The sequence below is a fragment of the Equus przewalskii genome, chromosome 28 (genome assembly GCF_037783145.1).
Source record: "Equus przewalskii isolate Varuska chromosome 28, EquPr2, whole genome shotgun sequence".
NCBI classification, from domain to species: domain Eukaryota; kingdom Metazoa; phylum Chordata; class Mammalia; order Perissodactyla; family Equidae; genus Equus; species Equus przewalskii.
The window spans coordinates 31,714,173-31,738,046 of record NC_091858.1 but is presented as its reverse complement, the minus strand read 5'-3'; the positions used below and the strand labels follow the sequence as shown (position 1 = coordinate 31,738,046).

General features: G+C 35.7%; 1 protein-coding gene across 7 annotated transcripts in view; it reads right to left on the bottom strand.

Annotated features, from left to right (window-relative positions):
• Positions 1-211: 211 nt before the first annotated feature.
• Positions 212-23,874, bottom strand: part of GPM6A (glycoprotein M6A) — a 307,705-nt gene continuing 284,042 nt past the window's right edge. For all 7 annotated transcript variants that reach the window (XM_070598360.1, XM_008525670.2, XM_070598356.1 and 4 more), the window contains 4 exons: positions 16,675-16,828; positions 9,679-9,755; positions 9,068-9,133; positions 212-2,319 (listed from right to left, as the gene is read on the bottom strand). In XM_070598360.1, the coding sequence (XP_070454461.1) occupies positions 2,167-2,319; positions 9,068-9,133; positions 9,679-9,755; positions 16,675-16,828 (450 nt within the window). In that variant the 3' untranslated portion in view covers positions 212-2,166. The remainder of the gene's footprint in view (positions 2,320-9,067; positions 9,134-9,678; positions 9,756-16,674; positions 16,829-23,874) is intronic.

Here is a 23,874-nt window from a genome sequence, read left to right as displayed (position 1 = left end):
ACCCCTTCACCCTCTCCCAGGTTCCCTAGCATATCTATATTGTATGGTCATGAGTAGAAGTTTAATTGAAGTATTGGGTCCACTCAACCAAGGTATTGAGCATCCTAAGAAAAGCACGTCTACTGCATTTGGAAAGAATGCACACACATAGGAAAGAGGAATAAACAAAACAAGAAAAACAAAAACAAAAAAAACACTGTAGAAACTAATAATAAGTACACAAAGTACACAAGTGTATTTATTACATTTTGCAAGCACTTTGTTCTACATTTCAAAAACGCCACCATCAAGCTGTTGGCACATTTATGTACAAAACAGATTAATTGTAATGCCTGCTACAAAGCACTCTTTGTGAAAATACAAACTCTAATACCAGAAAAAAAAGCCCAAAGCGTCAACATCATTACATAATTTTAAAAGACAGGTTTAAAAATCATCACAAACTGTTAAGACACAGAACTGAAACACTATAAGATAGAATTTAAAGAAGCCCATTAATACTTTTGCTGAATATCTGTAATACTGCATATATCCGAAAAATGTTGAGCCGGTAAGATAATCTAAGTGTAAAAAAAGGAAGCGAAACCCCAAATTAATTAAATAATACTACAGAATGCATAATCATGCCACAGATAACCCTAGTAACACCCCCTACCTACTATAAGAACTTGTAAAATTACGGATGATGCATGACTAGTCGTTGTACAAAGATTGTTTCACTCAATAAATTTTATTAGAAATGCACTTACACTGAGAAAAGATTTCACAATGGTCAAATCAGTGCACAATACTACCTAGTTTTTATACACTGACAAAAATGTCTTGTCAGGCTACATCATTTTAAAAGACACTTTACAGCATTCTTGTAGCATTAGAAATAATCAAAAGAAGAGTCAAAGTTAAAACAAACACCAAATTTGGTCCAATAATACTGATTGCTTTTTTTTATTCCTTTGATATAGGTACTTCTTATAAATGAATACGAATGGACATTTGGTTAAAATGACTTACTTGAAATAAAAACACAAATCTATCACTACACTTCGAAAGGATACATTCTACAGTGGCCTCTGACCACACTTTAAAAAACACTACAGGTAAACCAACATAGATTGGAAGGCTGCAAGCAAAGCTATTATATTAATGGAAGCCTTTTCAAATATATCATACACATCTGAGGGATAGTTTACAGAGGTGCAATCCATTCAAACTTTTTAAAGTAGGTAGAACAACTTGAGAGGGGTTAGTGTGCTTATGCTTAACATACCACCTTCATAAAGGTAATTAATGCTCCACATTAGCATATTAAAAGTTCCAATCCAGCCATTGCTTAAATCATAAAAATATCATTCTCCAATAGTCCACAGTAGTTATTTCCATTAAATTGTCTCTATGCTAAACTTTAAAAGGTAAGCCTGGTGCCACAATCTTAAAAAGGCAACTAGCCATGCATTAGCATCATTGTTTCTACATGCTCACAATATAACCATGAGTAATCAGAGAGAAATACCTTTTAAGTACATCAAGAAAAAATACAATGTTAACAAAGATAAGAAGCACTTTTTTTTAACCTACTCTTACAAATTTAGAAATTGCACCTTAGATTGATGAAAACAGTAACCAGGGCCTATGGTAATGTGGCCACTGATCTTCAGACAAAATTTCCATATTTCAAGAAGAGTCATCATGATAGCATCTTTGTCTATTGTTCATAATGTACAATGGTCCCTTTGAAGGTTACCTGTAGTTAAACTAGTTACCGAAATCAAAACTAAAAAGTATAAAAAGCTATTTTTTTTCAAAACATAAGAAATAATGCAAAAGGTGTTATGTATAACACAGGGTAAGTGGTTAAAAATCAAATAAATCTCTGCATTTGACAATGTTAGTATCTTTGATCTTACAGAATTACTAAATGAGTTTGAGAAATTTAAAAAAGAAAAAGGCTGGATAGGAGCTTGTAGACGAGATCTGATTACACCAATTTGACAAATTAGGAAATTAAGTGCTAAACAACAAAGAATTGTATTCAGGTGATTCATAAGTCACCCTACATATCATTGATGAGAAGCACTTTCATTTTATTTTTCAAAAGGTTGGATGGTTGGATGGCCCTTAGTTAAACACCAATGCATTTGAATGGTAGAGAGGACAGGAATGTTTTATTTATGTGTATGCATTGAGCCGCTCTTTGGAGCGAGTAGAGTGGATGTCATGAAGCTCTTGCTCCTCCTTCGACTTGATGTCTTCATACTTCTGCATCCGGCAGGCATCTTTCACATAAGCCCAGTTGGCAGACAGAACCATAAGGTAGTGAACCTAAAAAAGACAAAATAATTTATACTGCAAGTCTGTTGAGTGTCTTCATGACACCTTGCTATCAGGAAAGAAATATTCAAATCAGATGCTTATATAGGATACGTTCATTAATAAAATGGAACCAAAATGTCTGTGGTAATAGGAATGATATAAATAAAATATATTCCTTCCTCACTCCTGCAACTCTATGACACTATCTTCTTGGCTCCCTTTCTTTCAGCATCTCTTTCTCTTCTTTTTCAACTCTGAAATATCCAAGACTGATTCTTAATCTTTATGTGATGTTTCCTGTCCATTCTGCCCTCATTTACCCAAACCATAAGATTATACATTTCATGTTCATGTATCTTTGTTTTCTAAGCCATAATCAGAAATAGTCTCATGTACAGTGGGAGTGTAGTCAATTTGAATTAATGGAAGGATGTATTGACCACTGTGCAATAGAAAGAGGGATTGTGGAAAACATAAAATAAACCTGTGGATTTAATTATCAAAATAATTTTCCACACAATGAATTTTGCAGTTGCCTTTAGATTACAAGGGAGCAAGTATCATGTCATATGGATGTTGTATATTTATATACATTCATAACAGCTGGAACAGTGCCATATTCAGAAGGGAAGCTCTTGATTTGTCTTGGGTAATGAAGTTACTCAAGTAATAATGAGATCACTTAACTATTTTTCTTTCTTTCCCTTCCTCTTGGTCCATAGAAGAGAGAAAGTGATTTTCCAAATGTAGAATTTTTATAGATGAATAATAAAGAAAAACTAAGTAGTCAGTCATTTATCTTCTCTAAGTTTTAAAGGGTGGGCAAAATTCTTATCCATAATTTAGTAAAATAGAACACTAAAACTTTGATTAGTCAAGAGTACACTGAAAGACAGGAGCTAAGCTGTTTCTAGAAAACTACAGATGGACATAAAGAATGCAAAGTCAATTCTAAATGGTGATGATTGTGGTATATTAATGTAGTTAACAGGAGAAAAAAATTAACAAAACAATTTCAAGACAACAATATAGGAAAAAGAAGCATATCAATAAGAATGCCAATTAGAATTTTTAATGAAAGAGAAATTACAATGCACTCCACAGAAATACAAAGGATTATAAGAGAATACTATGAAAAGCTACACACCAACAAATTGGATAACCTAGAACAAATGCATAAATTCCTAGATCATACAACTCCCAAAACTGAATCAAGAAGAAATAGAGAATCTGAATAGACCAATCACCCATAAAGAGATTGAAACAGTAATCAAAAACCTCCCCCACAACAAAAGTACAGACCAAATAGCTTCTTTGTTGAATTCTACCAAACATTCAAAGATTTAATACTGATCCTTCTCAAACTATTCCAAAAAATTGAAGAAGGCGGGACACTCCTTAACTCATTTTACAAGGCCAACATCACCCTGATGCCAAAACCAGACAAGGACAACACAAAAAAGGAAAATTAGAGGCCAATACTGCTGGTGAATGTAGAAGTAAAAATACTCAACAAAATATTAGTAAATCAAATACATTAAAAAATACATTACATTACAATACAATACATTAAAAGGATCATACACTGTGATTAAGTGGGATTTGTTCCACGGATGCAGGCATGGTTCAACATCCACAAATCAATCAATGTGACACCACATTAAGAAAATGAAGAATAAAAATCACATGATCATCTTAATTGATGCAGAGAAAGCATTTGACAAGATACAGCATTGATTTATGATAAAAATTCTAAATAAAAGGGGTATAGAAGGAAAGTACCTCAACATAATAAAGGCCATAAATGACAAAGCCACAGCCAACATCATACTCAATGGGCAAAAACTGAAAGCTATCCCTCTGAGAAAGGAACAAGACAAAGATGCCCACTCTCACCACTCTTAGTCAACATAGTACTGGAAGTGTTGACCAGAGCAATTAGCCAAGAAAAAGAAATAAAAGGAATCCAAATTGGAAAGGAAGGAGTAAAGCTGTCACCATTTGTGGATGACATGAGTCTATATATAAAAAATCCTAAAGAATCCACCAACAAACTATTAGAAATAATCAAGGAATACAGTAAAGTTGCAGGGAACAAAATCGACATACAAAATTGAGTTGTATTTCTATACACTAATAATGAACTAGCAGAAAGAGAAGTCAATAACACAACCTCATTTACAATCACAAAAAAACAATAGAATACCTAGGAATAAATTTAACCAAGGAGGTGAAAGACTTGTACACTGAAAACTAAGTAAGACATTGAAAGAAACTGAAGAACACATAAACAAATGGAAAGATATTCCATGCTCCTGGATTGGAAGAAGAAACATAGTTAAAATGTCCGTATTACCTAAAGCAATCTACAGATTCAATGCAATCCCAATCAGAATCTCAACGACATTCTTCGCAGAAATAGAACAAAGAATACTAATTTTATATGGGACAACAAAAGATCCCAAACAGGCAAAACAATCCTGAGAAAAAAGAACAAAGTTGGAGGTATGACACCCCCTGAATTCAAAATATACTACAAAAAGCTATAGTAATCAAAACAGCATGGTACTGACAGAAAAACAAGCACACAGATCAATGGAACAGAAGTGAGACTCCAGAAATAAAACAACACATCTATGGACAGCTAATCTTCAACAAAGGAGCCAAGAACGTACAATGAAGAAAGGAAAGTCTCTTCAATAAATGGTGTTTGGAAAACGATAACCACATGCAAAAGAATGAAAGTAGACCATTATGTTAGACCACACACAAAAATTAACTCAAAATGGATTAAAGACTTGAATGTAAGACCTGAAACCATAAAACTCCTAGAAGAAAATATAGGCAGTACACTCTTTGACATGAATCTTAGTAGTACCTTTTTGAATACCATGTCTACTTGAGCAAGGGAAACAAAAGAAAAAACAAACAAATGGGACTATATCAGACCTAAAAACTTCTGCAAAGCAAAGTAAACCATGAACAAAACGAAAAGACAACCCAACAACAGGGAGAAAATATTTGCAAAGCATATATCCACCAACGGGTTAATTTCCAAAGTTCATAAGGAACTCATACAACTCAACAACAAAAAAATGAACAACCTGATCAAAAAATGGGCAAAGGATATGATCAGACATTTTTCCAAAGAAAATATACAAACGGCCAACAGGCAGATGAAAAGATGTTCAACATCACTAATTGTTAGGGGAATGCAACTCAATACTACAATGAGATATTACCTCACAACCGTCAAAATGGCCATAGTTAACAAGACAAGAGATAAGAAGCATTGGAGAGGATGTAGAGAAAAGGGAACCTTCATACAGTGCTGCTGGGAATGCAAACTGGTGCAGCCACTGTGGAAAACAGCATGGAGATTTCTCAAAAAATCAGAAATAGAAATACCATATGATCCATCTATTCTACTACTGGGTATTTATCCAAGATTTTGAAATCAACAATTCAAAGAGATTTATGCACCCCTACGTTCATTGCAGCATTATTCACAATAGCCAAGCTTGGAAGAAACCTAAGAGCCCATCAACGGATGTATGGATAAAGAAGATGTGGTATATATATGCAATGGAATACTACTCAGCCATAAAAATCACAAAATCGTGCCATTTGCAACAACATGGATAGACCTTGAGGGTATTATGCTAAGTGTAAAAAGGCAGATAAAGACAAATATCATACGGTTTCACACATATGTGGAAGATAAACAAACAAACACATATATAAAGGAGAACAGACTAGTGGTTACCAGAGGAAAAGGGGGTGGGAGGAGGGCAGAAGCGATAAAGGGGTCCACGTGTACGGTGATGGATAAAAACTAGACTACTGATTGTAAAGACGATATAGTCTATGCAGAAACTGATATATAATAATGTACACCTGAAATTTACACAATGTTATAAGCCAATAGGACCTTGATAAAATAACTTTAAAAGATGAATTTTCAGAATGTTCTATTTCCTCTGAAATTTTGCATTTTGTTTAGTGGAAACTGTAAGCCACATGCAAGCAGGTGCTGTGAGTTATATTCTTCTCCTCCATGGCATTTTCATAGTGAAAGCTTACTCACAGTATACGTACGGCGTGAATAAGCCTTATACACATAGCCAAATTTATGTAGCGTTTTGTTGTTGTTGCTGTGAAAACATCAAGTTCTGTGGAGAGTGCTGGGCAAGTAGCAGGTACTCAAATTACTTGCCACATGAATGAATGTATTTTAGATGTTGAAAAAGTTTCCTTTTAAAGTCTGAGAAAATACGACCTCTAAATTATTATTAGATATGCGTGAGTGAAATACCAAAAAGAATTTTAATGTTCTTCTAGTTCAGAAACTGGTGCTTCCCAGTAGGTCTTTGGACATTTCATTGGGCCTTAGGGACACGCAAGATGTCTGGCTTGTTACTATCCCTCACCAGGTGAGCAGCCATTGCTGGAACCTGGTGCCATGCCAAGCTGACTCATTTTGTCAGCATATAGAACTTCCTAACATCTCTAAAAAAGAATGGAGTAGAGCACTTGTTAATTTTAGTACAAATTCTTATAATCCTTGCCTTAAATTACATTGATGTTTTAAATATTTTGGTCGAGTAGAATTCATCTCCATTTTCTCATCTATAATATGGAAACCACGATGGTAGCTACATTGTGAGGGTTGAACGAGATCGTGATGAAATTAATGACAGCTGCTATACTATGAATATTGAATGTGCTCATGTACATAAAACATTTGATAGAGCTTTTAACAGAGTAAGTTTTAAAGAAATATTAGCTAATAGCAATACTAAGTTGGTAGTAATATTAGTAGCAGGAACAGTGACAGTAGTTACATTATCCCTGCCTCCTAAGATCTAAACTATCGCCAGAGCTAATACATTGCAAATACTAGTGTCAAGCAGTGTTTAGATGTTACTTCTTTCTTAAGGATTTATACTTTGCATAGATTTAGATATCCAAAAGGATGCTAAGTACTTAAAAAAACTTCTAAACTCTCACTGTATGAAATAAAAGAATTTATAACTTAATATCTAAATCTATGCAAAGCACAGATTCCTTAAGAAATACATAACATCTAAGTTTCTATTACCTTAAAATCTTTTGATAATAGAATCATTCCAGAGTAAGTACTTTTAGGGACATTTAAATAACACTATTTATTTAGACAGATATTTTTCACTAATGTATGCCTGAAGGCACATGTGTACACAGAATTTTACACACACATACACATGCTGCAAATGCAAAGCAATGCTTTATTATACACCTCTTTCCACAAAATACTTTGATAGACTTCTTATGCATGGGTGTATATTGCTTGAACATTCACGTGTCCCGAAAAATGATCCATCGCGTGAGAATGTGTGTGTGAACAGAAATGAACAGAAGATTCCTTTTATCTCATAGCCAGGTTGGGGGCTAGGGGCCACGAGTGCTTGGAACATCACTGCCAGAACATGTGGATGCTGTCCCAGGGCAAAATGTAGCATTGATTTTAGGTTAAGAATATAATGCCTTTGCTTATTGTTTTATTGTAATCCCTTCAATTTATCAGAACATGATCTTATTAAACATCTCATATTCTGAAATAAAATTCCTATGTAGAGGTTTGTACACTAAATCTAAAATGTTGAACAATAAACATGATATTAAATTAACCAATTATCCGAAAACTCACTTTAGCGGTGACAGTTGTTTTTGTTAGACATTTTCAAAAATCATTTTTAATGAAAAAGATCAGCTCAACACAAAAGTGTTTATGAAGTCACTAAAAATAACTGGTCTGAAATGGCTCATTAGCATCGTCTCATCATTCCTATATTTAGTCTTTGACGAGAGATAAAATACTCATATTTTAAAAAGTGTTTCTTTCACCAACACATTAGACAATATATTGACATCATAAGGAATGGAATTAAATAAATCCAAGTTAATTCATCATTTTTGCATATTGAATTAGCTATTACATTTGTGAAGTTACTGGGAAATTTCTAGAGTTCTATTTTACTTATATTCTAGGATGTCAAAATAAGGGCTGAAGACCTTGACTGCATAAGCTTTTACGGATGGTCAGAGCATTTGCTCATTGTTCATATTTGGCATTCCAGTGAGCAAACTGGAATTCATGGTGAGTTACAAAGGCACAGACAGGATCTGGCACATTGAAGGTCCTGAAAACTTGGTAAAAGCTTGACTTTAAAGAGTTGTTCTTAATATTTCTGAAGAAAGTTAGATAACAGAAGACACAACATTAAACTACTGAGGTTTAGGTTAAGAAAAATAAATTAGTTCTTTTTTCATAAGTGACTCAGTACGGCTTTTTTACATTCTTATTTAAAGAGGAGAAAAGGATAATGTAAGTTAAGGAATTGATTAGGTTACTTAGAATATCACATTGATACATACGCATATGCTACAGAAGCATATTTTTACGTTAATAGTAATCTAATATGTAAAATGCTAATGAATTTACTTATTTTTGTTAGTGCTACCAATATTATTGAGTGTTTTAATCCTTAAACTGATTACCAAATATTATCTCTATTGTAATCACAGTATTTCTTTGAGCGAAGCTTTGGTTTTCACTTATTTCTTTGGCCATAGTTCCTCCTGCCTTTTTTCACTGATATTAAAATAAATATGATTCATATGGACTGCAGGCCTTAGAGATAAATTATCATCTCTACAAGCAAATAGCTTTGTAATTCAAATTGAAAAACCAAGCCTTAGAGCTTTGAGGTCTTACCATAGCAATCACTGCTGCCCCAGCTCCAGCAAGTGCCACAATAAACAAGTGGAAGGTCATGTTCAGCTGGAAAGGAAACCACAGAGAACCAAAACATGTGTCAAGGTTACAAGCAGAAAAGGGATCAGGGCTGCTGTTGTCTCATGAATAAGAACTTTGTACATCTTTACCAGAAGGGAGCCTGTGATAAACCACTTCCTCAAACATTATTACAATATCTTTTCTCCTGCAAATTATTTCAATCTTTGCAACTGCATCATTTTAATATAATTTCATTATAAAGATGAGATCATTAATAATGATGGTTTTCAGTACCATTATAACAGTATAAGGCTATGTTATCTCATTATAAATATAACCTCATAATTTTTTCAATTTTCAAGAAAATGATAGTTTCTAGAAAGAATTAAAATATTTATTATAATTTTTATTGAAATATGCAGAGCATCTCTTTCATATTTATTCTCTAGTCCTCCTGCATAACATCACTACAAGTAAAATTGCCTCTGAAAGAAAAAGGGGAAAATTCAACATAGATTTAATTATATGTTTTTCCAATAACAACGTGAAGCTAAAATTCTGACAAAATTAAAGGCTGTAAAAACACTCACCTCAGTGGATTCACACATCCTTAGGAAATTCTCAGAGACAGTGCAAATTTTCTTTTCCTCTCCAATTGTCACAATGCCTACAACATGGAGAAAACTATAGTTTAGCATTGCAAATGTTTTCAAGAACCCAGAGAGAGAAAAAGAAACTTTTGCTGATAAAATCTAAGCAAGTTCCATTTTACGTTATATTATAATGGAGAGATTTTTCCTCAGCTTTCATTGCTAGATGATAATTATAAATAGATTTATAAATAGAAGATCAAAACTATTTAGCCATCAAGCCATTTAAAACATTTTCAATCTGAATTCAATTGAATCTAGCCACTAGAATCTTCAGATTTAATATTAGCTAGTTCATCGGTTTTGCCCATTAATGTAATGGTGTAGGCATCACAACTATTTTGATAACTATGCCCCAGACTGTTCTGAAGTCTGGATCTAAATTTATTCTGCTGGTACAAAGCTTCTGTTAGTCTATAAAAGCATATTGCCCAGAGGAGTAATTTTTCTTCGCTAATATTGAAAACAGTGCTGTTAGTAAGGGGAAATAAAAAGCTCCAATTTGACTCGTATTTACCCTTGCTCCAGTTGGTTTATGGACCAACTGCATCGAATCACCTGGGGATTATCACAAATATGCATTTCTGGACTCCAACGCAGAACTGTGAAATCACAATCCATGAATGTTTGCATTTTTAACGAGCATGTGGGTGACGCACAGCCACAGAGCTCATTTTAGAGAAGAGAAGTGATCAAGTTCATCCTACAAGGGGTCTTTAATTTTGTCTTGAGAACTACTGAAGTGTTAAACACATATATACATGAAAGAAAAGAAATCGCAAGTTCTGGGCAAACTAATACTTAGGCTTTGAGCGCCTGCTGCTCTTTATTTAGTTTTAATTTGTGCGTACACATTCACACATTCTGAGCTTTGAGATACACCACCAGCTCTCCATATCTATGGAGCTGCTGACAGTCTGCTTTGCCAATTGTTTGTGCAATTATTTCAGTCAAAAAATGATCTCCTTGCAGGACATCAAATGCAGAAATCCTTCTCTGAGACCTGTCCTTCCTGCCAAGATGGCGCTAAGAGCGGGGAAAAAGAACCCCCATAAGATTTGTCTAATAAACCATCATTATTGAGAAAGCTTCCTAGTAAAGGCCATCTTTCTCCATTCCGATCTATTAGACTTCGTTCATGTGGAATCCCTAAGCTGTACATACACTTCCTTACCCATTTCTTCATTCTCATTGCAGCAAAACTCCTAGAAAGCATTGCTTATTCTCACTGCTTGCAATTCCTTTCATTTTATTTCCACTTAAACACTTGCCAGTCAGATTTCACCCCAACCCTCCAAGGAAGTTTTTCTTAGAAAGATCACCAATGACCTCCACATCATTAAAACTAGAGATGACTTCTCACTTTTCCTTTTACTTGCCATTCAGCAGTTTTGGAGGCAGTTGATGGCTTTCTCTTCCTTCATGCTCTCTTCATTTGGTTTCCAAAATCTGTAGTCTCCTGTTTTTGTCTTTCTATTCTCGCTGGCTTCTCCTTTTCAATATTTTTGTCTGGCTCCTCCTCCTCCCCAGGACCTCTCTCATTGGAGCTCCCAGAGTTTGGTCCTCAGTCATCTTTCTTCCTTGATGATCTCATTGAGTCTCAGAGCTTTACATTTTAAATATTACCAACGGCTCTTAAATCTATATAGCCAGCCCCATTCCTACCTCACTCCTGAAATCAAGATACTTATATCCAATTTCTTACTTGACAACTCTATTTAGATTTCTAATAAGCATCCAAAAATCAACATCTCCATAATTGAACTTCTGATCTTCTCCCTTACGTGCCCTACACCCAAGCAAGCTCTTCTCTGAGGCTTTTCCATCTCGGTTGATTACAAATCAATCTTCCCAGTTGCTCAGTCAAAAAATAAATTTCTCTTTGAATCCTCTTTCTCTCTCAAACCCCACATACAATCTATCAGCATACACTGCTGCTCCTATCTTCAAAATACTTCCAGAATCCCCCCTCTCTTGCTACTATCCTGGTCCGAGCCACAATATCTCACACTGGGATTACTACAAGAGTGTAACTGACATGCCCGCTGCTTCTCTTGCTGCAGTCTATTCTCCATAAAGCAGCCAGGGTGATCTTTCCACAACAAAAGTGAGACCTCGCTTCTCTTCTGCAAATATTCTCTACTTCCCTCAGAATAAGAGCCCCTAAACTGATAATGTCTTGTAATGTACTCATCATGATTCTATGTTCCATGAACTCTCAGATTTCATCTCAGACTATTCTCCCTACCTTCTTATTCTATTTCAGTCACACTGGTCTCTCTATTTTTTGTTGTGGATACCAGGCATGGTATTGCCTTAGTAAGTTTGCACTGAACATTCCCTCTGCTAAGAATATTTCCAAGTCCCGCATTTCCTTCAAATGACAACTATTCTGTGAAGCCTTCCTCCATCACTCTTTTAAATATTGTAACCCAACCCTCCCACCCAGCAGCCAGTACATTTGTATTGCATATAATGTATATTATATGTATATAAAATATAGTTCTTGTGATATAAGTACCATACATATATTCTTGTGATATAAGTACCATATATATATTTCCAATTAATTGTAGTTTTTAAATCAACATTTGTATAGTATGAAACTATGAAAATGAGCATGTGTATATAAGATGTGATGCAGTACAAACCTGAAAACTTGATTATTTTGATTCATGTGTATCTTTCCATGAGTGGCCAAATTGACCTAACCCAAAATTAAGTAAATTATTCAAATTTACCCATTTTTCTAAATATTTAGTACATTTATATATTTTATTTACTACATCTAGAAAAGTTTTTAGCTAAAATACACAGAATGACATTTCCAGTTTCTTAAAAGCAAGGAACAAATTAAGATTGTATAAGAGAAGCAGCAAGAACACACTGCAAGGAGAGTAGGGAGAGAAGAGCAGGAATTTGATACGTTAGAGTTACAATCACAAGCTTTTTCACAAGTCGCAAGTTTTTTTTAATATCGTTTAAGCTGGCTAAACAGAAACAATATATTTCTGGCTTTGTAAGAAGTGGGTGTGCCTGAAATATGAACAACTTCAGGGAAAATTATGCATAGGCTGTGTAGACAGTTTCATCTCTAAGGCAATAAAGACCTCTGGGTGGTTTCCGGACAGTTAAAGAAACACTGCTCAAGGTGTAAATTCTCATCAAGGAAATTGAAAGGCAGAGTTGGAGGTAAACAGAATGAATGAATATCATGATCCGTTATAGTGTAACAGGAAATTAACTCCCTATAGGAAATATAAATGCCAAATTTTCAAATAATTGATCATGTACAAGACTAGTTTTAAAGATGATAGAGCACCTGGAGTATCCTTTTGCAGCTTCTATATGTTACCACGTTCCTTGGCTCTCGGCTCCTTTGCTCAGTCTTCAAAGCCAGCGGCGCTGCATCTCTCTCTTTTGTCTGTAGTCCATCTCCCTCTGACTCTTTTCTTCTGCCTCTCCCACTTTTAGGGACACTTGTGATTAGACTGGGTCCACTGGGATCATCCAGAGTAATCACCCTATCTCTAGACCAGTTGATTAGTAATCTTAATTTCATCTGTAACTAATTCCCCTTTGACATGTAACCTAACATAGGAAAACCCACCCAGAGGAATAGCCTAGACAAGAAAATATAGCCAAGATTTTACCAAATAATGTCTTGAATTATTTAGCAGAAATGAATATAGCTCAGTAATTAGCAAAGACATTGCTAAATGCACAAAAGATTTCCTATTAACAGTACGTGTATCTAGTTTCTACACTAATGTAAAATGTCCTTGTGAACAGAATGGACTAAAGTCAAAAGTGCTGTTTATTGCTAGTTTCAGTTTTGTCCTCTGTTCTATCTGGTGCAAAGAACGCAATATTCCTAGGTCACAGTTGCCTTCTCTAGAAAAAGCAGGATGGGTCAGGTCCATGATCTGAGTGTTTTTCAACCTTTGTTTTATTTTACTTTTTTGTCATGGAGACTTTTTTCCCCCTTCAAAATTAAGCAGTGGTTACACATAATAGGAGCTCAATAAGTATTTGTTGGAAAAATAAGGAAGTGAAATGAAATCCTACTGAGAATAGCTTTACGGAAATCAGATGAAAGCAAATTTCTCCTGCTAAAATGGGTGGACATGCTGGACAAGAGGTAGGGTTGGCTAAGAAGAGCCCCACCTACTTTGGACCACTTTGGCCCTTAGATAGTGTCAGCAGATCTCCAGGTTTTAACATAGCACAGTTCTAAATCCTGGATCTAGATATTATGGGGACCAATTTTCACATTTTGTGAAACAGATTCCTAGGATAAATTCCTAATGCATTCAATGTCGTTAAATCACTGTACATAGAATTGAAGGATGACAGAAATAATTATAAAAGCATTAACAAATTGAAATGGCAAGTAAAATTATTTCATGACTCATTTTGAAATACAGCCAACCCTAACAAAATAAACCATCCTTAAATTCCTCAACTGTGTGAAGTGCTGTCTCTGCTTCCCATGAGATCTGTTAGAAATGTACATGTGTATCACCAGCAGGGCGATGAGTAGTGAGATGCAGAGTGGAGATGAAGCAGGCATAACAGCTATTGCATGGTGACAGTTCCCATCATGTAGTTTAAACACCTTGGTCTTCTAAGAGAAAAGATATTATCCAGATGCAAATAAGACAACTTTGCAACATAGGGGAAACTGCTTTATGGTACGTTCTTACCTACTTAATTACTTTTTTGATGAAATTAGTAAATGTCTGTACTGATCCTAATCCAAATTTGGGGGAGTGGTTCTTTTCTATTCTGGTGCCCCTTGATAATAACATGATTGCATATCTATATTCAGGATTCTTATTAAGGACATATTATCTTGAGGGAAAATAAATGCTATCCAGGTGGTAGATTCTGCATTAAAGGCAAACAGAAAATCTTTATAGCTGATGTAAAAGGGTACGCGACATCTGAAAAGTGCCTTCTCTTATATGTTATAGAGAAAAGTTAAATTTGAGTAAATCTTATGAACTATGTTGTAAGCAGTGCTAAGGTTCAAAGAGAAGCTTTAATCATAATCATGCTTTACGCCTACTGTAAGGATGTCCCATTCAATATTTAGGACATATTGTCCTAAAACAAAATACTGCTTGTTTGTCTGAAATTCAAACTTAACTGGGTGTCCTGTATTTTACCTGGCAACCCTCTCTGAGACACCAGTCACGTCTTCTCCAATTTTAATTGTTTGGATCAGCAGAATTAAAGGAAGACAGTGAGGGGGAGGGACTGAAGTCAGAGGCACGGTTGTCCAGGCAGCTGTTCTCCGGTGACCTCAGGCAGCATTGCTGAGGTTTCCTTTTCCTGTGTTTATATGGGACACGGTTCCAAGGTTAAAACCTCCCCACTGGAAGAGCTTCCATACTCCCTCTATTGTCTTCTTGCCAAGAATTTCATCCACAGAGCAGACCATCCTGCTTTTCATTTGGATCAGACAAAGGGGCCTGAGGACTCTGTCTGACAGGATGGTGGGTGGGCCACAGTTTTGGAACACACAGCTAGTAGACATTAGAATAGTTATAGTACCTTCTACAAATTCTGGTACCTACAACCTATCTGTCATTTACCCACAGAGGGCAGGACCTGCAGATACCATCTGGTGAAATGTTTCCTGCTTTCCCCAAGAATGGGAAATCTCATTAGAGAAAAACATTCAGAGTGTTCCCAGATGTTGATAGGTTAGACTTTAATTCCTATACTGTGAAAAAAAAAATCCGTGTGAATATGTGGATTTGAATATCTTTTGTAAATTCTGTAGCTTCCATGTTTTTACAAATGGTGGAAGAGAATTCCAAATGGGTTAGTGACATGAGACTCCTCCTTTGCACTCTTATTTATTTATTTTTTTTGAAGAAGAAGATTAGCCCTGAGCTAACTGCTGCCAATCCTCCTCTTTTTGCTGGGGAAGACTGGCCCTGAGCCAACACGTGTGCCCATCTTCCTCTACTTTATATGTGGGACGCCTACCACAGCATGGCTTGCCAAGCAGTGCCATGTCCACACCCAGGATCCGAACCTGTGAACCCTGGTCTGCCAAAGCGGATCGTGCAAACTTAACCGCTGCGCCACCAGGTTGGCCCGTCCTCCTTTGTGCTCTTGCAGTTCAGTACTTGTTTCCACAGGAGAGGCAGCTGATTTGTCATGAAGAACACAGACTCTGAAGTCGGACCGCCTGGGTTTGAATCCTGGCTCTGTCACTTACCAGCTGTGTAACCTTTGGCAAGTCATTTAACTTCTTTGTGCCTCCGATTTATCATTTATAAAGGAGATAATAACAGGGTCCACTGTATAGAATTGTTGTGAGAATTCAGTCAACATATACAAACCATTTAGAATGGGGTCTGTACATCATAAGCCCATAGACAAATCAGAAACTATTATTATTACATGAGGTTGCAGCCCTAAATAAAAATAACCAGAAGACTACTTATTTAATATACAATCTTTGATTTTGTTATTATTTATATTAAATGTTAAGTTTCTTTGCCCTACTTCAGAAGACAATGAAGTACCTATTTCTCAGGTGACCGCCGTACCAGACTTCACAATTTGTGTAGTTTATTACAGGCGAGTGAAAGTAGGATACAAACATCACACTGAATCTGGAAAAGCGCAGAAGAATCAGGAGTGGGAAATCAGCGTTGTAAGCTGCCAGTATGAGAAAGTACAACCTGACAGCCTGTTCAAGGACGTGTTTGCATGTTCGTGTCGTGCAAGCAGCTTCCACTCACCCTTGAATTACTATTTCAACTTTAAAAGCATGTCTTGAAAGGGAAAACTCTGGTACGTTTATGTCTTCGGTAGAAGAAATAATGATGGTTCAAAGTGATTTACAATATTTCAGAGGCAGTTATTGGGGTGCAACAATATGAGGCGTTGTTTTACAGTTAGAGATCCACCTACCGAACTGACGAAGGTCCAAGCAGAGGTTGGCTCCCTCCACTAAGGTGGTGTTTCGACAGATGGTCCACAGATTGAAGTACATGTACACTGGCAGGGAGGTGAAGGCCGTGACTCCCAGCCAGGCCAACATGAAAAGGTACGTCAGCATGATAAACTGCAACCGAGAAAAAGTCGAGAGAGAAAACATATAACCTACTGGAAAAGAGGAATTTTGTGTTGAATCTACAAAGCTCATTATTGACAGTTTTAAGTGTTATAAGACATAGATCATCACGACAAAACTGGTAGGAACTGTAGCATGGGAAGCGGAGAGACGGTGACCATAAGGGGCTATGCGGATAAACTTGCTGTAAAATATCATCATGGCAGAGGTTCTGATGTACAAAGGAAGAAATAACCCGTCTGCATCTTAATGCCTGTTTCATTCATGTATTTATCTTAAAAATCTCACCACACATTTTTTAAACTTTAGAAAACATTAACTTGGATATTTATGAGGGGATTCTGCAAAATGAGTTAAAACTGTGTCAGTATATTTATATTACAACTAAATGGGAATCATTTCATACTATAAATATTTAAGCTACTTGATCATGTATACACGTAATGTTATAAATATAGTGACTCTCAAGTCATTTTAGTATATAATGATGTTAGGGTGTACTTTCACTCCTCCTTTTTGATGATTTTTGTAATATTTAAATCTAAGTCTTCTTTCATGCATGTTCATTTTACTTTTGCTACAGAAATGGTAAAATATGGTTTTAAGATTGAAAATAAAGTTTTTTCTTTGTTGATTTCAGAATTTTTTTTTTGAGGAAGATTAGCCCTGAGCTAACATCTACTGCCAATCCTCCTCTTTTTGCTGAGGAAGACTGGCCCTGAGCTAACATCCGTGCCCATCTTCCTCTATTTTATACGTGGGACGCCTACCACAGAATGGCTTGCCAAGCAGTGCCATGTCTGCACCCAGAAACCGAACCGGCGAACCTGGGGCCACCAAAGCGGAATGTGTGCACTTGACTGCTGTGCCACCCGGCCAGCCCCTAGAAATATTTTTAATATTTATAAAATGTAGTGAAAGGTTGTTTGCGTATCCTAGATATAGCTGAATAAGAGCCTGAGTTTCAGCATAGGTTAAATGGATTTTTAGTTCAAGAATTGCTAAGGTGCTGGATAAAAAGACAGATAGATGTATATATTGGTAGATGGATGAATAGCTGACAAAAGATAGAGAAATGTATTAATGTTGATTCAAATTGCTTATCAATTAATTAATCCATATTATCTACATATAAAATTATCTACATGAATATACATGCTTAAGTGTCTCAGCTAACACTTCTATTAACAACTGTATCCAGATGTAGCTAAAAAGAACAAGTGTAAGTCACAATGCCCTGAGGTTTAAATGCAGACTTGAATCCATACATTGATACAAAGTGATTATCTTTCCTAATGCAAGTTATGTGTCACTGGATTTATCAGCATATTTCTCATGATCATAGGAGTGATTCATTATATGAAGTGTCCATGTAGGTAAACACCAACCAGAAAAAGAGAATGAGAGCAGATAGCCCCATAGGAGTTGCCATATTATTCTGTCATATAATATTAATTAATCATACTCAGGTAACAGAGATTAAAATCTAGATTCTCTCTGAAAAGTAGCCAAATAAGAAAATCACTACTATAACAATTCTTCTGGCACAGTATCTACATCTGGTTTTCCTCATCTGAATCCTGTATCAGGGAGTAACAGTATAGCTTTCTCTGCTGTCACTCATGTATCTGACCTTATGATTAGCAAGTTACCTGCCAGCAAAATACAGAAAACATCAAGGAAGACAAAAGCCAGGAGAGAATTTGTACAACTACATTCTTATCCATTTTTCAGTGACTGAGTCATTCATTCATTTATTCATTCCTTCCATCCACAAATACTGTGCCTAGTATTAGTTACTGCCCTATGCCCTGGTGACACAGAGGTGGAGAATTCAGTTTCCTGCGTGCAAGGAATGTCCAGCTTTGTGGACTTCATACTCATCAGAACATGTGGGACATCTTCCTGGGTAACCCACACAGCAATATGCTCTTTCAATCGTCAGGGTTTGGTTTTTATGATTTACGTTTTGCACATGTCCCCAAAAGGAATATAATTTTACTTCCCTTACTCTCTTCCAACTCAATCTCCCTTAACTATTTCTTCAAAACAAAATTGGAAGTTGGAAAGAGATGTGTTCCGTGTGTACGTGCATTTCTGCATGTGCCAATGGATCTGAAGTCACATCCTGAAAGAGATCCACTCCAAATTTTACCCCTCCTTCCTTCGTATCTGTATATATTGTGTATGGTGAGTTCAAGCACCCTATAGTATGAGTTTGTTCATCTTCTGAAATAACTCCTGATGATTGTGTTATATTTATATAATCAGACTCAGAACACAGGATGAACAGCATATGTGAACATAACTATAAATGTGAAATTATATTTTAATCTGTTATTTAATTTATATAATATAGATTAAGTTCAATATCATTTTAATTAAATACAAATTTAATTTAAATTAAATATAAATTATACTTAATCTTTTAATCTTTGTATCAAGTAACACAGCAACAGGATTATATTTAAAAATGTCTGAAATGTAGCCCTTACTCCCCAAAAGCTAGGTTTCTATAGATATTTGGCCCCCTTCTGAGTTTCAGAGGCAAACTTCCAGAAGACTTTGGAAGAGAAGCAGTAGTGTATTCTGGCTTAACTTTAACACCTCAGGTAGTCACATTTTCAAAATGACAATGCAACATAAAATAAACACACTGAATGAAACTAAATCTCTCATTCAACTCTATTAATTCCTTTGGTGACGAGTTATAGCAAGACTTTATTCCATGATTTTGGCGCAATCTCAAATAAGTGAAACTTATTTAACAACTCTCAGAATATATACTTTTGAAAAATGTCCCTTGGTGTTAATATCATGTTAGAACTTATACACATATATTAAAGTCATATTGTGATTAACACAGAGAGAGATTATTGGGATTAAGGATAGTGGGGAATTTACATAACAAATATGAAAAGAGCCAAGACAAAGCCAATGAGACCTAAGAACAAATCTGTCTCCTATAAATTGCCAAATGTCACAGTACCTCAGAAACCCAGGACATAATTAAACACACGCTTTCTAATAACATTAACTTCTCTCAAATCTCACTTACTGTTAGGTTCTACTATGAAATTCTAGTGGCTGGAGAGTTTAATAAGCCAGCATCTTTCCTAACAATGACATTAAACTATGACTTAGCAGACATATTTACACTTTTTACACCCAAGATGAAACAAAGCCTGGTTTAAAAATAATAGCAAATAAAACTTGTTGAGTATTAAGTTACTTAAATCAGTCAAGGAACTGGAGTAAATATCCTTCAATGGCTACTTATTATTTTAATAGAATTATTAAAGTTTATATCACTTTTAGAATTATTTCATCTTGCTCAACACATACTTGATGAGGGCCTAATATATGCAACAGTAAACGGTAAGATTGCAGTCACAGAAAGCAGTAAACACTTTGTCCTTATTTTACTCGTCAAAAGAATAAAAATATTCCCTGCGGAAATCTAGACAACATCTGGTCTTGAAACATACTTGATTGTCTATGGTAAACATTTTGTTCGACTCTACCAGAGAGAAAGGAAAATATTTCTTGGGTGGTCTTTCTTCTTTCTTCTTTCTGGAATGTGGAATGAGGCAAATCAACTGATGAAGTTCACTGGGTAGCGTGGCTGCCAGCTCAGGATTCCTCGTTTCTCATGGCCTGATGCACCCAATCCAGGTGAGAAACGTCTGCTCAGCCTCAAAGTATTGCTAAGCATCCTGCAAAGATCATTACCCATTCACTCCTAACATTACTAATCTGCATGATACGATGCAAGTCATTTTCCATTCGTTGCCACTGGATTCCATCTGTAAGAGGGTAGAGATTGATCGATTGATGATTGATCAAGCCCTGACATGCCACTCACTTACTGTTTCCCTAACCTAAATGGCACATTTATTTAGCAATAAAGGGAGCCTTATAGCATATTGATTAGAGGCATAGGCTTTTGAGCTGGATTGAGCCTAGGCTGCTCTTTATGCTTCTGTATCTGCCTGTGTAAAATGAGAATACATCCTAAATTGATCTCACATGATTGTAGAGAGGCTGGAAGGAGATGATACATGAAAAGCAGTTAGCACAGAGCCTGACACAGAAGCAGCACAGACAGAATATTAGCTATTTTTATTCTAGATGGTATTATTGGGATTGCTACTACCACCAAAATATATGTTTTGCCTGAAGGATAGGATTATACAGAATAAGAGAATGAGATTTCATTTCATGTTTGGAGAAAATAAAAAGAATGAGAAGTTCCAGATTCTGGGGAAGTTACTCAAAGAGAGCTCTCACTCAGGGAGAAAGGCTCTAGAAAATTTAGAAACCACCCCGAAACTGAAAAAATCCAGTTAACGGAATTCTTTTGAGGAAAATGCCCTCTTTATTAACATTTTAATTACTTGCAACTGTAAGTCTCAAGGCTAATCTATCATCTCAAGAACAATGAACGTGAACGGCAGCTTGCAGCACGTTACTTTGGAGGGCTGAGTGACTCAACGGTCCACGGGAGAATAATCAGCATGCTTTTCCTACATCCTCTCTATCTTGTTTTTCTTTCTGTCCCAGGGGACTTTTCAAAAGCTTCTTTTGAAGGTGCTGTTCACTGTAGAATGGAACTTCCGATTCAATAGGTTTAGATTCAAAGAGGCTTGGAACACTTTGAACTGTGTTGCCGCTGCTCCTATATACGGCAATGAAAGGTTTGACCTCTGAAACCACAGGACTGACTCAGATTTGCTTTCCTCCAGAAGTTCTAATATTACAGCCACTTAATAAAGCTGAATCTTTACTGTGAGAAAAGATTTTCATTTCTACTAATGCATAAGTTTTGTTCTAAGAAAGATACAAAAGACTTTACGTTTGAATTTTGAGTGCAAACTAGCTATGTTTCAGGAAGTAGCAAATCACATTCACCAAAGTACTCAAATTAAGCAGCTAAAAACACAATTCTATCTTCCTATTTTATGTTTTATCTTAGAGTCTGATAATTCTTAAGATTGAAAAATTATTCAAATTGATCAAGTGTAATCTTAAAAAACTCTATATAACATCTCACAATTACGTCTATTTCTAGTTTTCCATTGTTAGTAATATGGCAGATATTCATTTTGTCATCTAAGCATTAAATAAATAAATAAGCTACTCTTATTCTTATTACACCAATCTCTAAGGATTTGAAAATTTCTTCTGATTTTGAAAATCTTGTTTGTGTCTTTTATTAACATTTATTTTTAGATGAAACACTTTCTGAAATTCAACTCCACAATATCTGTTTGAGGAGTATAGTGAGAACAAACAAACAAATAAAAACTAGAAGAAATAAAAGTAATTCTGGACTTGAAGTCAGAGGACTGGCTCACTAGTTGTGTGAGCTGGGTACATCATTTAACCTCTCAGAGTGACCTGGAAATTAGCATACCTCTCCCACAGGCTCTGACGTAAACACACAAGAAGCTAATATGTGAAATCACTTAACAGCAAACATGGTCCACAATAAATCTTACTTTGAAAATAAACCCAAACACAGGAAGTTGTTTGAGTTAGCAAAAAATTAATTATTTTGTATTTCTAAAGGTTAGTTATGGACAGAAATAATCCATTTATGTTGCAATTCACTTTCATTGCCTGAACAACACTGAATTTTAATTTTCAGTAGCTCTGGCCCTGTTTATAGAAAGCAGGAGGGGACGGATTTTGTGGAAGTTAGATATATAAAGTGGCCTCATTGGCTTTTCTTATTTTAGCCATTGTTTAATGTATCACTTACACATATTAAAATGCTCACCGTTTCCTCCTAATTCATGAAGAAAAAGAATTCTGTAAAATTTCCTTGGTTTGGTTTAGATTAATTAACTCATTGATCTTGGACAGTAAAAACCACCACAAAATCACAGGGATTGGGTGCCAGATTCATAATTAATATCTAGCACATCTCATTATCACATTATTATTTGAGTACCATTTCAGCAGAACCTGCAAATTGACTGTCACAATAAGCATCTCCTGTTATCATATCTCTTCTTTTGTTTTTATTTTCACTCAAAGCACACTTGTTGAGAGCCTACTATGTGTTAGTATTAAATTCAACAAAATTGGTATAAATTATTTCTTAGTGCCTTGCAATTGGAAAAAAGCATGCCATTATTGTTTTGATCTCAACCTGGATATTGTAATCATTGTTATAAATTTAGTAGGGAGGTTGAAACACAGATATGCAAGAGGCAAGGTTTTCATAATCTTTGGAAGAAGCCAAAAATTGATGATTGATCCTGTAGCTATTGAGATTACCGTGTATTTAACTTGAAAATGACTGGCAAAAGGTAATTGGTTTTTCATCTGAACTCTTATAAACTTAGACTTGATGTCTAAGAAAATCACACTTTGTTGAGCTACAGACTTTCTGTGGAACTTTAGCAGATGCACACCCATCGAGGTAAAAATAACGCCTTAGAAATCGGCAGCATTGATGAAAAGGAGCCAGCTGACTCTGACTCCACAAGTCTCCAAATCGCTGAACTGCCTAAATGCTGAAAAAATATGCCACATATTGAATGGAATGTTATGATACAACGGACAGATTCAGGTATAAGGCAGACCCAAACTTCAGTGGAATGAACAAAATGGATCTATTGATAGACACAGTCAATTTGTAACCAAAAACATATTATCAGGTTCTCCTCGGATCGTTGTCTATGAGGTCCCCCATTAACAGTTTCAAGGCACAAGATATAAAAAGAGTTCACTAAATCTTAACTCAGAGCCCCATCATTTCACAATAATACATTTTTAAATGATGTTTTCCCGTTTGGAATGCATTTAAGGAGTATCAATGCAATCGTTTTTCCACTTGAACAACAAAAGGAAAGAGCTTTAGATTTTATCAAAGGCAGAATTAGCGCAGAGCTTAGGGATCCTGTGGTCAAGAAGGCTCACCAGGGTAGACGTTAGCTGTGGGAGCACGGCCTCTCACAGTCGTTTTCAACCACGGCCCTGCATTAGGGTCATCTGGCAATGGTGAGAAAGAAAGAGATGCCCGGGAC